General features: G+C 32.5%; 1 protein-coding gene across 14 annotated transcripts in view; it reads left to right on the forward strand.

Moving 5' to 3' along the window:
• Positions 1 to 15,028, forward strand: part of LOC145249624 (inositol 1,4,5-trisphosphate-gated calcium channel ITPR1-like) — a 385,709-nt gene that overhangs the window by 288,395 nt on the left and 82,286 nt on the right. For 8 of the 14 annotated variants that reach the window (XM_080111355.1, XM_080111359.1, XM_080111362.1 and 5 more), the window contains 4 exons: positions 335 to 513; positions 4,265 to 4,413; positions 6,126 to 6,237; positions 10,871 to 10,918. In XM_080111355.1, coding sequence (XP_079967481.1) covers positions 335 to 513; positions 4,265 to 4,413; positions 6,126 to 6,237; positions 10,871 to 10,918 — 488 coding nt within the window. The remainder of the gene's footprint in view (positions 1 to 334; positions 514 to 4,264; positions 4,414 to 6,125; positions 6,238 to 10,870; positions 10,919 to 15,028) is intronic. The other 6 variants (XM_080111358.1, XM_080111361.1, XM_080111363.1 and 3 more) reach the window with 1 other exon arrangement.

The raw sequence follows: 15,028 nt of genomic DNA on the forward strand, positions 1-15,028 counted from the left end.
TGATACTGCAATTATTAAATTTAAATAAACAAAAAAGGCAAAAATTAATAAAAAAATAATAAAAACTGCCTGTTACTGTTACAACTAGTTTATTAGAAAATCATTCAAGGAAAAGAAACAAAACTATTGAACTGGAGAAATAAACCAGTATTAAAATTGCAACATGAATTTAGGAAAGGGATTCAATATATTTAAAGAACAAATGATGCAAAATTGAAACCAAAAAATTTAAATTTATTTTGTTAGATTAGATTTTCGTGTTAGGGCAATAAACATCATTTTATATATAAGTATGTATGTACATTTTTTTTTTTTTTTTTTTTTTTCATTTCAGCCAAGAATCGGAGCATTGCTATTCCAGTTGACTTGAGTACACAAGTTAAAAATCTTTTTGAAAGATCTCAAATAGTAATGAAACATACAAAACACTGGATGGCAACTGGCAGGAAAAGGGACTCGCTTCATGTTAGCCCTGTGTCTCGCGATTACAAAGTCATCATTGAAGGTCTGCAGGTATGGACGTAGATTATCAACTGTTTGTTTATTATTACTAGGGCTATGACAACAGAATATTCTTATTGTTTGTACACTTGAGTATATATCCGACACAGTGAATCAACTGAGAACCACATCATTCTATATAAAAGCATATAAGATATCAATGGATACATACTGGAGTCAAAACAATGAAAAGAATATACTGTTGTCATAATTATTACATACTCATAATTATAGTAGATATGGACTTCCATTCAAATTAATAAGCATCCATTAGATATAGGTGGTAATACTGAATGATGATTGAAGAATTAGAATATTTGATATATTTCAAGTTTAGCAATGCATATGTAGAGAAATTAATTTAATTTTCAATACATGTGTTGACAATGCTATATATGTCAGAAAGTAAAAAAACAGTTAAAAAGATGTCGGAGAGATAAAGACATTTCATGTATTAATAATTTGTCTTTGACAAACTACAAAAGCATTAAATAATACATGTTGTACATATATTAAACATACAATTAAATACAGTATTCTCATAAACAGAATAATTCACAAAGCTATTCCTAAGAAAGTGCATGTACTAAGAACAAGGAAAAAAAACTTGAATTTTATTAGGATATGTGTTAAAGAGCCCATTCTGTCCATAGTGTCATGTCAGCAACTGAGAATGATATTTAGCCTAAATTTTCAATCGCATGTTGGTATAAGACTTTCCACAAAATCTTGTGTTTAACACTGAATTTGAGTCTGTGCTTTTTTTTTTTTTTTTATATCAAGAGCATAGAAAATAATTTCTCCTCAAGGTGATCCAGATATAGTATTGTGAAAATGTATAGAGCATTTTTTAAATCAATTTTCACCCCAAACAAGGCACAATGCCACTTTGAAGTAAGGGGCTACTATCAGGGACATAAGTTGACGGGGCATTATGAAGGGAGATGAGTAGAAAGATGTTTGTTCACATTACATTTGAACTTCTGCATGTCAGTACAGTTGGAAAAGCAGAATCCCGGAAGGGAGTTCCATAGTCTAGCAGTTTTTTGGAAGAAACTATTGGAGTAGAAGGCCTTCTTAAACCTAGGGATCTCTAATGTGACGAGGTGGGACTTAGCTGCTTGTCAGGTTTGTCGGGAGTAGTCACGTCGAGGGGGTACAAGTGCTTTTAGTTCGTCAGAGCATTTACCATTAAAGTACTTGTCCAGGAGTGAGACAAGCAGCAGATGCACCAGCCCAAATGTGACAACAGTACTCCATACATGGGCAAATGGTGGCCTTATAGAGGTACAGGATACTTTCAGGCGTAAGTAGTTTTCTAGCACGGTAGAGAGAGCCAACCTTCCTTGCAGCAATTTTGACAATGCTCTCAATGTGTCTATTCCAGTTCATATCCCTGTAAATGTTAGGCCAAGGAGTTTCAAGGAAGTACTTTCAGGTAATGTGTTCTTGGCTATTGCTATTGGTGGTAGAGAAAGTTTCTTGTAATTATTGGAGAAAACCAGCTTAGTCTTGGCAGCATTGAATGTGACCATCCATTTTTGTCTCCATTCCACTACAGATTGGAGGTCATCCTCTAGTGTTTCTGCTATTTTCTATGATATGTGTTCATTTGTTTTCCCCTCCTGCCTTTTATAGAGAGCAAATATACCCATCTCCAAAACAATTTTATCAGGGAGGTCATTTATGAATATCAGGAATAATAAAGGTCCAAGGATAGACCCCTGAGGTACTCCTGCATTTATATCATATTGTTTAGATGTACGACCGTTGGGGACAACTTGGATTTTTCTCTCAAGAAGGATTTAATTGCATTATGTATTCTTCCAGTGATACCATATGATCTAATTTTCTTTAGAAGACCATCGTGCCATACCCTGTCAAAAGCCTTAGATATATTGAGGGCTACTGCTCTATCCTCCCCGGTTTTGTCCAGTGAACAGTATATATGTTCAAAGATTACAGTTAAGATATCTGCTGTGGAACGTGCTTATCTAAATCTATATTGTTTGTCGGTCAGGAGTTTTGCAGCTGTAAGGTGTTGGGCTAGGGCTTGAATAATTAAGGACTCAAATATTTTGGTGACAAGTGGGAGAAGGCTAATAGGGCAATAATTTAATGGGTCAGTTCTTTCACCAGAATTCTTGAAGACTGGTACCATAGAAACTGTTTTCCAGCAGTCAGGAAAGCAAGATTCGTTAAGGCATTTATTGTAAAGTTTGGAGAAAACTGGAGCAACCTCAGCTGAGAATTTTTTTAATAGCATAGCCGGGATAAGATTGGGTCCACTTGCTTTTGAGGTGTCTAGGTTTTTTATGATCCCATGTACGTGAGAAGGAGGGATTTTCAAATCGTCTAGTGTGGCGTCTGTCCGGAAAGAAAAGTCGAGGAGGGAGTGGTGTGCTGGGTCCAGTGTGGAATTTGAGGTAAACCGACTGGCAGCAGGTTAGCCTTGTCGGTTGCCATGCAAGCAACCTTACGATTGTTTGATAGTGGGGGAATCGTTGACTGCCCATTAGTTGGGCAGTTAACATAGTATAACAGTGTAGTACACTGTTGTAGATTTTCCAAAAATCACGGGTTCCTAATTTCTGTGCTTCAATGCATTTTCTGGTGGGTTCAGTGTATTCTGTGTTAGCTGTTGTTATTTCTCTTACAATTATTTCTAGCTTCTATATACTTCTGTCTGTTTGAACTGAACTTTTGTCAGTTGAATCTGCGGTACGCATGCTGCCTTTGAGAAATACTAATACTGCTTGGTATGATTCTATAACTATTATGTTAAACAATCATGATTATATTGAAATAAATCTAAAAATATTCTTTAAAGAGATAAAAACATAAACAAAATAAGTGATTTTATCAAAATAATTTTTTTCAAAAAGGAAATTTTAACACTCGATTTGAATAAAATTGAATTTTATAATCAAAATTTTGTTAAAAGGAAATAATAAATCATTAGAAAAACCAAGAATAAATAAATATCTGAAAAGGTGAAAATCTATTTCTATTAAACAAAAGAATATATTTGTATTTTTAATTCACATCTAACTTAAAATTTTTAATAACTTTTAAGCGACATTAGGTTTATTTATTTAAAGAATATTTATCAAAAATTATTTTTACTATAAGAAAAGAGTATTGTTTGAAAAATATTTAAATAGTTACAACTTTCAATAAATAAAGAATAGATATGTTTTTTCAAGAGTATTTTGCTGAAAATTATTGTTTTTATAGAAGAGACATTTTCTTCATATCGTTACATGCACTTTACAATTTATTTCAAGAGAAATAGCCTTAACAGTAAATTTATTGATAGATTTTAAATACAACCATAAAATTTACTAGATGTATTATTTTTTTTTTTTTTTTTTCATGACTTGTTCCAAACCTTTTCTTTCCTACTATTTGAATATCTAACATCAAAAAAGTATTAAGGTTATTAAATAGCAAAATATAATTTGGTTGGTTTCTGCCAAAATTTGGAAAGATACAAGTACAGAAAAAAAAGTGAAAAGATAATGTGTATTTAATGATACAAAAATGCCTTTATCGAATTGTGTTTACAACTTAAGTAAAAGGTCAATATTATACAAATGGGAATTTTTAACATCTGAACATATGACTCCATGAATGCATCAATTTAAGTAATGGCTAATTCAAAAAGAGCAGAAGTCCTTTTAGCATCTTGATTTAATTATAGATAACTACTTTCATTCAAATGTATCATATCTCTCTAATTATATAATCTTTGATTTTTAAGGAAATCGTCTCACTTCTGGAAGAACAACTAAAACCACTTGTGCAAGCTGAATTATCTGTGCTTGTAGATATACTTCATCATCCAGAGTTATTGTTTCTTCATGGGACAGAAGCTCGAATGAAATGTGAAAGTGGAGGCTTTATCTCTCGGTAAGTTAGAAACAATTGGATAAATTTTATTTTTTATTTTTTATTTTCTTTCTTCAAATAATCCTGCTATGAAAAAATAATCATATTTAATGTCTATTTTAAATGCTAACATGTGTTGGAAGACGTTTTAGAAATGTCTTTAAGACTATCTCTGCCAGGTTATTTACTTTTTCTGTTCCATGTTTTCTTTAGGCTTCCCATATAAACAGACTCTGCTACCTTAATTATTCTACAAACCCAAGAACTCTTATCCCTTTTTCATTGTGACCAAACTAATGAAGTCTCCTGCACACATCTCTATACTGTACAGATTTAATCTTTTTCTTAAGTCATCAATCTAAGTCTGTATTTAAGACTAGCATTACACATACTTTGTATCCTTATCTCATTTCTTTCTGTGCAACATATCTTCAACCCTCACTGACCAGGTTTCATTTTTATGCATCATAACACTGCATACTGATAGATTTTTCTTTGGTTAATAGCAGTAATATTCTGCTGGCTGAAGTTCCATTAATTTATTTCATCTACTCTTGCCTCTTGTAATCACACTAACAGTAACTCCTCCCTATGTTTTAATGATATCGCCAAAGTAACAAAACTTCTGCGCAACTTGAATAACCTCACCATCTAAATATATTTTCTCCACATCTGATTTCTCATCCATATCCATTTTCTTGCACTTCTTGCACACAAACTATCATCTTTCAGCATACTTCAAATTCCACTGCACTTGTATACAAGCAACTGAATTTTTCCCAACTTCTTTCCTACAAATTGAACAGGGGATCTTATCTCTTTCTGGGAGGTTTCTAACACTATAACCACTGATCATTACTTTGGTAAAATTCACTCGGGGATCTTTACTTTTCATAGCATTCCTCCAAGCCTTTAACTTAATAAGTAAGTTTTCTATTGTTTCACAAACAAGCATTAAATTATTTGCATAGAGCATCTCTTCTGAATAAACCATACAAAACTCCTTGGACAAGATACAAATGAAAAGTAACAGTCAATACATAATAGTTACACTCTCCTTTAATGAGAACTTATATTATTTGCAGATCAATTAACTTTTTGAATCATTTTTGTTAATAATATGAAGATATATAAGAATATATAATAATATAAAGGACTAGACTTAAAAATGAGCAAGAGTTATTGCTCATTGACTTACAATGAGTGTTCTCTGCCAAATTGATGGCTAAATATGATTAAATTTGTGCTCATTTTGAATACTAATCCTTAGTATATTTATTATTGGAATCCTTTGAGATGAGTAATTTATTTATTTGCGGACTGTTATCCTCATCTTTATTGTTTCATGACGTTTTGGCCAACTATTCGTCTGGCCTTTGTCAGGTGGTTAACCATGACGAGATAGGAATGCTGAGTCTCTTAACTGTATCCTCGGTTAACCACCTGACGAAGGCCAGAGAAATAGTTGGCCAAAACATTGTGAAACAACTATGAAAATGCAGATAACGGTCAAAAATACATAAATAATCTCTACTAATCTGTAACTGTTTGAACTTATACTACAATACTTAATTTACTGCACCTTAACAATGGAATGGACAGACAGTATACATATAATTTGAGACTGATTAGTTTTTACTTTGTAAAAATAAATGGCCATATAGAAACTGATAAGAACGGATTAACGAATATGCAAACATAAATTTTCTAATTTTTGAATGATTCATTTCTAGGTTGATTAAACATACTGAACGTTTACTTGAGGAGAAGGAAGAGAGATTATGCATAAAAGTTCTGCAGACATTGAAAAAGATGATGACTGTCGACATTGATTATGGGGAGAAGGTGAGATGAGTCTTTTTTCTTTTTAATTTTCTTACTTGAAAAGTTGTTTTTTATTCCCCTCGTTTTCTTGGGCTATTTTCTTTTTCCAGCTTCCACCACTAAATAGCCTTTCACTATTACTTACTTGGTTTCTTGATCATTAAGAATTGCTTTCCTCCATTTATAAAATTGCTTAGAAACAAAATTGGAGTGGGCAAGTGCCAATATATTTGGCAAGGCACATTCTTGCTTTGTGCTTTTTCATTAACAAAATTTCATCTGAAAATTGTTTTAACAGTTTTTAAAGTAAAAATAAATGAATTGATTTGATGCAATTGTACGATATGTCAGATGATATATATCTAAATGAATAAATTCAAAAGATTTTTGTTTTGATTGATCACACTTATATCGCTATCAAAATGGGTTGCTGTTATTGAAATTATTAATACAACATAGTCTTTTGGACTACTAGAGCCAAACATAGCTATTCGTATGCTTATTTTGCATAACTATTTTTAAACACACTATAATAAGGCATTCATTTCTAATTTTATTGTCCTATTTTTTTTTATATATGTGTAATAAGTTTGTCGGTACTTGTACAGTTTAATCAAGACATTCAAAAATGAAAATATCGAAAAAAGGTTATATTGTACGTATCTGTTTTGGACTGAAGATCTCCGAAAAAATTTTTTATTTAATTTGATTGAGTAGTTTTTATTTTACAGCAGAAAAACACGTTTTTATGAGAGTGCGTTGAAGTCAGCCATTATGAAATTTGTTGAACACACCACGGGGAGATAACTCCAGTTAAAGCTCCGACACTCCCTCCTCATCTTTATTAATAGCTTTTCTTCCTAAAAATCGAACCTTTTGCTCGGTGTCCTGACAAATTGTTTTTTCGATGTAAAATAAAAACTACTTGATGAAATTAAGTGAAATTATTTTTCAGAGAACTTCGTTCCATAACGAGTACATACCTTTTTTTTCTTCGATATTTTCATTTTTTTATGTCTTGATTAAACTGTACAAGTACCAGTTTGTCAATATTGACAATAATTAACGGGATTTAAAAAAAAAAAAAAAAGTATGAATTAACTAAAGTCTTTTTTAAAATGTTTAATTTTCAAGGGAAGTAATTTCAATGAACTTTTGGTCTGTACAGTTACAATAGTTATATTAAAGATAAGTAATATAACATACAAGGAATACTTAGAGCTAGATCAATAGCCGTCGGATGGCAGGTAGATTTTTTTTTGTTTGACAATTTTATTAGTGACTTTTTGTGGGGTTGGAGATGAAAGTATTGAACAATTTTGGAGATGTGTACATATTATATTTCTAAAACTTTCACATATTTTGAAAAAATAATTAAAATCAATAGAAGTGTTCAAGAAGTAATTTTAAAATAATTTCTTTAGAAAAAATTTTAAATTTGACATGGAAGAATTTTGTTAATGATAAATCTTTGTTTTAATACCTACAAATTCAATAATTAATGCCTACTGAAATATGCCAATGGAATTTTTTCTGCAATTCAACCATGCTTGGGATTAATAAACTTTAGCCTCTACTTGTTCACAGTATTAGTCATGAATGTCGAACAGTTCAATGATAATCATACTTGGATACGATGTACAGAATTGTAAATAACTCTGACTTGCTCCTCTTTGCATCAATTTGATACGAAAAAAGTCTGGAAGCTTATTGCAGGCACCTCATAATTTTGATTGTTATAACCTTCAATTTAGTCTGAGTAATTTGATAGACATTATCTTTAGGATAAAATTAAAGATAAAAATGATTTGTACCAAGTATGGTTAAATTGCAGAAAGGATTATGAATTTTGCTTACAATCGGTGACATTAGGAATGGGGGCAGGCTTAACCTTTATTTAAGCATAGTCCAAACCAATTGAGTACTCAATGTTATATAAAAAATTTTTTTTAATATATTACAGAGATAATACAATTCTTAAAACTACAATTGGTTGTATGTCCCAGCATTGTAGCAGACTTAATGCTCTTAAAAGAAAAGTTTGAGATAAACCACAACAAAAGCAAAATTTGACAGTTTTCTCGTTGGGGCATGAAACTTGGTGTAATGTATGCGTGTATTCAGTTTTGTTTTTGTCATAAAAATATTTATACTTGCATTTCCATTACATTTGCTGACATGTAATAATCTCATGTATATCAATATGAAAAATGAATCCTTTGGAATCTAAACAAAGCCGAACAAAAACAGCAAATCTTTTACAGAGGTTTATATTTTAAGATAGATTTATAGCAGCAATAAAAAAGAAAGAAAAAGCATATCTTAGCATTTTACTGCAGTTTCACAATAGATTCAATCTTCAGAAGATTATTATATCCTCAAACACTTTAATACAGTATAATCACATTGATACACTGATTGTCATTAGATTACCAAAGTTCAGCCACGTTGAACCTGGTTAGTACCAGATGGGTGACCATTTGGGAATATCAGACACTATATGTAGGACATTGACACCTCCCTGCAAAACCTAATGACAAGGATATGCAAGTGACTGGGGACTACTTATGAATTTGATATTCTCACTTCCTCTGAAGGAGGAAGCCAGTTCAACTCCTTTAGAGTTAATTCCACTTTGGTCAGTCATAATGCAAGTTCCAAATTAATCTGGAAAGCGAAACAGTTTTGCTTTCCAATTTGAACTTACATTCAAGACATATAACACGCTTCTGAGGATGAGATTTACAGTGAATTTTTAAAAATGATTTACTGTTGTTCTATACTGACTAATTAATTTCAACTGTTTATATTTTTACCATTTTCTTTCCATTAACAAAAAATTTAAAGAAAAATTTGGAAAAATATTTTATGCTGCAAAGAAAACAAGTGTAATTGTTCACATCTCAATTCTCAAACTTTCAGAATTTGTTTTTCAAATTTCAATGAATATTTTTATGATTCAAGAATTATAATAATTGATTCTTAATTTGAAAAAATAATGTTCTAAATATAAAGTTAATGTTTTTATTAAACTTTTGATACTTTTGTTTGCTCAAAGGATTGACAGCTTTCAGGAAAAATTCTGTAAGTTGTCACGCTGTGATTAATTTTTTTTTTTTTTTATTTTAGCTTGTGCAAAATTTAGCTTAATTTTAAGTCTTTTTCAGAAATTAGTTTTCACAAACCTTGAAAATCCTGCTTTGAGCTTACAAATTATTTTCCTAACTTTTTGGCCAATTCATTTTAGTGGATTTAAAACTTAAATTTTGCTTTCCAAATGTTTTATGATTTTAATGATTGCAAAACAAAAACATCAAGCTGATATTACTTTGTTAAGTGAAAATAAAAATAGTTTTAAAATTTCAAATCTTTTAAATGACTTTATAAAATTTCAGCTAATTAAGTTCATATAATCGTGTATAGGTAATGTTTTGTATTAATAAAACACCATTTCTTATTGTTGCAGTATTTTTATGTGACCTACACATGAATTAAAAACAGATAAACTTGTTTAAATAGTGTGATATTTTTCATTTATTAAAAACAAAAAAAATATTAAAAATGCATATTTAATCAATTGAAGCTTTCAAATACATATGCTACATTTTCCAACAATAAATGCTAAAATCAAGAGTTTCCATTCACAGAAATTATGAGAATGTTAACTTAAGAACTTCAACTTTAACTTTTAGATTTGTTTTTGAAAATAAGACTGGAATTGGTCAAAATATGAAATTTTGAACAATTCTAATATTTCTTCAATTTCTTCTATGAGAGAATGAAAACCATTTTTTTCTGAATTATAAAAAATTAAACTAACAAAACCTGTCCATTGTTTTTAATGTTTAAATCAACAACTGTTGTCTCTCTCTCCTTCTACATCTCTCCTCTCACATCTCTCCCCTCCCCTCACGTCTCTCCCCTCCCCTCACGTCTCTCCCCTCCCCTCACGTCTCTCCCCTCCTCTCACGTCTCTCCCCTCCCCTCACGTCTCTCCCCTCACGTCTCTCCCCTCCCCTCACGTCTCTCCCCTCCCCTCCACTTCTCTCCCCTCCTCTCCACTCTCTGAATGTTATTATTATATTATTATCTCTCCCCTCCCCTCACGTCTCTCCCCTCCCCTCCCCTCCTCTCCACTTCTCTCCCCTCCTCTCCACTTCTCTCCCCTCCTCTCCACTTCTCTTCCCTCCCCTCACTTCTCTCCCCTCCCCTCACTTCTCTCCCCTCCCCTCACTTCTCTCCCCTCCCCTCACTTCTCTCCCCTCCCCTCACTTCTCTCCCCTCCCCTCACTTCTCTCCCCTCCCCTCACTTCTCTCCCCTCCCCTCACTTCTCTCCCCTCCCCTCACTTCTCTCCCCTCCCCTCACTTCTCTTCCCTCCTCTCACTTCTCTCCCCTCACTCCTCCTCTGACTCTTCTGTCTTTAATTCTTACTCTCTCTCTCTCGTTTTTGTTAATTTCTGTACATCTGAAATGTGTTAAAACTCTTACTAAAATGTAACTTCTTTTTCATGTTGATATATCATTTTTTGTGTGAAAATCAAGAATTTTCTCTCAATTCGCAACTCTTTTGTGTTTTTCTTTCCTCTGAATTTTCACTTAGTCTTTGATACTAATAGAATGTTGTTCACCTTTCCTTTGCTGCCTATGATAAGGTGGACCTCAAGGCCCTTAATAAGAAAGAGCTTGACGATCACAGGCGGGTAAGCTATTGCCATGTGAGCGTGTGTATGTAAACCCTTCCCATTGGATGCATGCGCTGCTTCCTGCTCTCATCTTCCTGCATATTCATCTATTCGCCTGCTTATGTTTTGATTTCTTTGGATATTTTTTGGGGAAAGTACCCGGTTTGCATCATCTTTCATGATCGCTAATAATATTCACAAAGAAAATAACTAGATTATGAATTTATAGATGAATTTATAGATGAATATTTGTGAAACGCACACCATTATGTTTATTTGGTATAAAACTTTCTTTATAGAAACATTTTTGGCTACACATTGGCAAATATATTTCAGTTGTAGCTGGTAACTAGTTGCTCTTCCTCAAGTCACCTTTTGATATGGATGCAAAAACTGAAATGAAACTAATTCTTTCACAATTAGAATCACATGATTCATTTAGATAAAATTTTAGGAAAATATGACAAACCATCAAAATGTCTGTTTACTTTTAAAATTTTTAATTTCTTTCTTTTTCCACCGCCAAGCTGCTCAGTAGTTTCCCAAAATGAAGTAAGGTCAGCAATATTTACATTATACTGTACCCACCACACACACACACACATGTATATACATACATAAAGTAATAAAGTCTACTGCTTATAAGCACTGTTGATATGTAATGCAAAATTAAAAATTTAACAATTTAAAGATCAAAACCAATGCAGAATTTATTTATTTCAATAATAAAACATTTATTCATTAAAATTAAATTCGATATTTTGATTCATAACAGAATCTTCATTAGGAAATAGTTTTTTTTGGGGGGAGGGGATATCATGGTGGTTGGTGGTAATGCTTGGCACATTTTCCTTCAGATGTTGGCGGAGTGTAATGTTCAAATGTCTGATATAATAGAGAATGCCGATCAAGCATATATTTGTTAAGTAATAAAAAGTTTACTGTTTGTAAGCACTGTTGATATTTTCCAACATGAGGCCTGTTCTGAGTGGATCTTACTCTTTTAAAATGCTGAATCTTAGCCACTATGCTGCAGTTCAAATTCAGGGTGTTGGCAATCTTCTTGTAACTTTGGCCATCTTCATGTAGTGCAACAATACTTTTTTTTTTCAGATCCTCAGAGAGTTCTTTGCCATGTGGTGCCATGTTTGAACTTTTCGTGACCAGTATGAGAGCTGCACTACAAATTTGAACACACCTGCTCCTTATGAGGGGGGAAAATAAATTAATCCTGTTATATAAGCTGCACACAGTGTTATTTTGTCTGACGAGATATACTTAAATATCTGCAGAAATGTAGGGGTGGACTCACTTTTTTGATACTGTATGTATATTGCACATGAGTAGGTAATATTATAAAAGGAACCAATTTAATAATTGTCTATAGAACTGATAACAACAAAGATAATAACTGACATCCAAATAATATTTGACCTGAAATCTGTGTCGTTAATCCACTAAACCTTAAGATTATGTGAAGGTGAAAATCGTACAGATAACTCAATGTTTTTAATTAAATTATTAAACGATATCTTTTCGTATTTTTGTGTCAGCTGTGAAATATATTATTTTGAGTTATTTTGAGGAGAAAATAAATTAATCCTGTTATCAGCTGCACACAGACTACTTTTCATTGTGTCAAAGTGTTTGTTCCACGGAGAGATAGACTTAAATATCTGGAGAAATGTGGAATATAATTAAATTCTAATTAAGTAAACAATGGAAGATTTTACATGTATTATGCTGCTTCTTGGTGGTTACTTTGTGTAGGTAATACCGTTGTTATAATTACCATTAATTACCAACAATTGACTCAAGAATCTGCCAAGCTCCAACCCCTGTTGCATCATCAATGTTGCATCCTTGTGTATGTTTTACAAGTACTTCCACAGAATGTATTCCAATGAACTTGCTGAACTTTATATCCTCAACGAAAATACCCCGACTCGCCCAACTAGCAACAAAATCACACTCCTTTATTGTAGAGACACTTAGATTCCAGGAGATTTTCCCTGATAGCTTATTTCCTCAGACTGCTTTCCTTTGGAATTTCCTATTTGCTACCGGATTCCATGTAGAAATTTTAATGTAATGTAAGCAGACATCTTACCACCCAACTCCCCACTCATGTTGCCTCCCTGCAAATGTAGTCCCTATTACAGTGGCCTTTTATGCTTCAATAGTTTGTAAGAAAATGCTGTTCAGATTTACAAAACATTTTTCATCAACTGTACAAGTACAATTAGATTTTTTTCATCCATATTTCATTTTCTTTGTTAGCATCTTCTACCATTCTCATCATGGTATTAGGTCAAGCACAAATGTAATTTATGTGAGTTATGAATTTACTTTAATTCCAGGAGTTGAAATAACACCATAATTTCCAATAGCAAATGATTAAAATCATGCAAGATTTTATTTGACAATATTCAACGAAAACTAAGTGGGGCTTTTTTATAGACGTTTCTGCTGGAACTGCCACACACACACACACACACACACACACACACACACACACACACACACACACACACACACACAAAATATTCAGACACGTTTTGTTGTGTGGCTGATGCTTGTGGCAATGGGAGAAATTGTATCACATAAATCCTGCTATTCATTTCTTTATATTTTTATTTACAATATTGCTAAGTGAAAGTATTTAATTTCTTTTATGTAATGTTTAGTGAAAATCATTTCTTTTATCAAAGTGCTCCACTCACAGGGGAGTATATAAGCTTTTGATATTTTTTAATTTCAGACTATTCAAGTATATAATAATGCAGCAGATTTCTGTGTGTTGTTTGAAAGCTGGATAGCATGAACAACTATAAAGCTAGAATATTGGAAGAGTGTGATCTTTGTTTTAATGATTCGCTCTGGATTAAAAATTTTGAAGGCCATGAGATATTAGCGAGAGAATTGTAATGGAGATGTTGAAGCAGTTACTATTGGAAAAGAGCACAATTCCTTGAAAAACTGGGAAAAAAATGAGACAAGATCCAGGCATGGCAGTGTTGATTATAGCCAGAGAAATGGCTGTCAGCGTGGAAACTACAAAGTTCTGAATAAGAATCTTTGCTACTCTTCATACAAGTCACAAGGGCCAACTTCTCAACAACATAGAACCCTTTAGTGAGCCAAGGATGCTCTGGACCAGTTTCACAATGTGCTACACAGGTGGTTAAGCTATAGTTCAGAACAAGTCTTGCATGTTATGAAGATCATATTTCCTTAAATTGTGATGGTCTATTTTCAATAAAGGCCACATCATACCACAAAAATTCAAAAAGAGACTCCAACTCAATTTAGATGGTTATATCGAGTTGCTGTTTACTGTTAAGTGATAAGTAGAGGATAGCTATGAGAAGGTCATACATATGGCAGCAGAACTCTTTTAGAAAAAAAAAAAAACAATTTCTGTCAGAACTTCCACGATTTCACCAGTCCCAGTCTTCACCTCTCCTGACTGCAACCTGTCCCAACTCTCATGATTACAACCTTATGGACTATTATATGTGGGCACAGTTGAGAAAGACACCAACCAGACCGCCTAAAACACAAAGTACAAGCTGATAGCTAGAATCAAACTGGTTTTCGGGTATCTCTCAAATGTCGCTGAAGGCATGCTCAAAGTTTAGGTTTTGCTTGGAGACCATAATGAAGGCTCAGTTCACGTTCTTCAAGTGAGCTGTATTTGGCAGAAGTTTAAAAAATACACTTTAAATTTTGAGAATATATCAATTATTGGCCAAGATATGATGTTTCTATTTTGATAAAGTGTCAAAGTTATCTTAAGCGCCATACATATAATCATGGTCAATAACAAGTAGTTATATAGTTAGTATTTTTATTTATATAAACATTTGTTTACATATGCGCATATGTTTCAATAACAGCCTTATTAGGCTAAGTTTCTTCAGCTTGTTAGGATTAAATTAAAAATTGGCCTTATAAGACTGTAGTTGAAATATGTATGCATATATGTAGCCAAAAATGTTTGTATAAATAAAAATGAATACTAAATGTATAAAATGTTTCTTTGAAAAAAAATTCATTTTTAGCCCACTTTAGGCAGTCCTTTTTTTACTATGAACAAATTATCTCACCTGACATTCATTGATATTT

This window comes from Euprymna scolopes, chromosome 28, assembly GCF_053919585.1.
Source record: "Euprymna scolopes isolate OS-2025 chromosome 28, ASM5391958v1, whole genome shotgun sequence".
Classification (NCBI taxonomy): Eukaryota; Metazoa; Mollusca; class Cephalopoda; order Sepiida; family Sepiolidae; genus Euprymna; species Euprymna scolopes.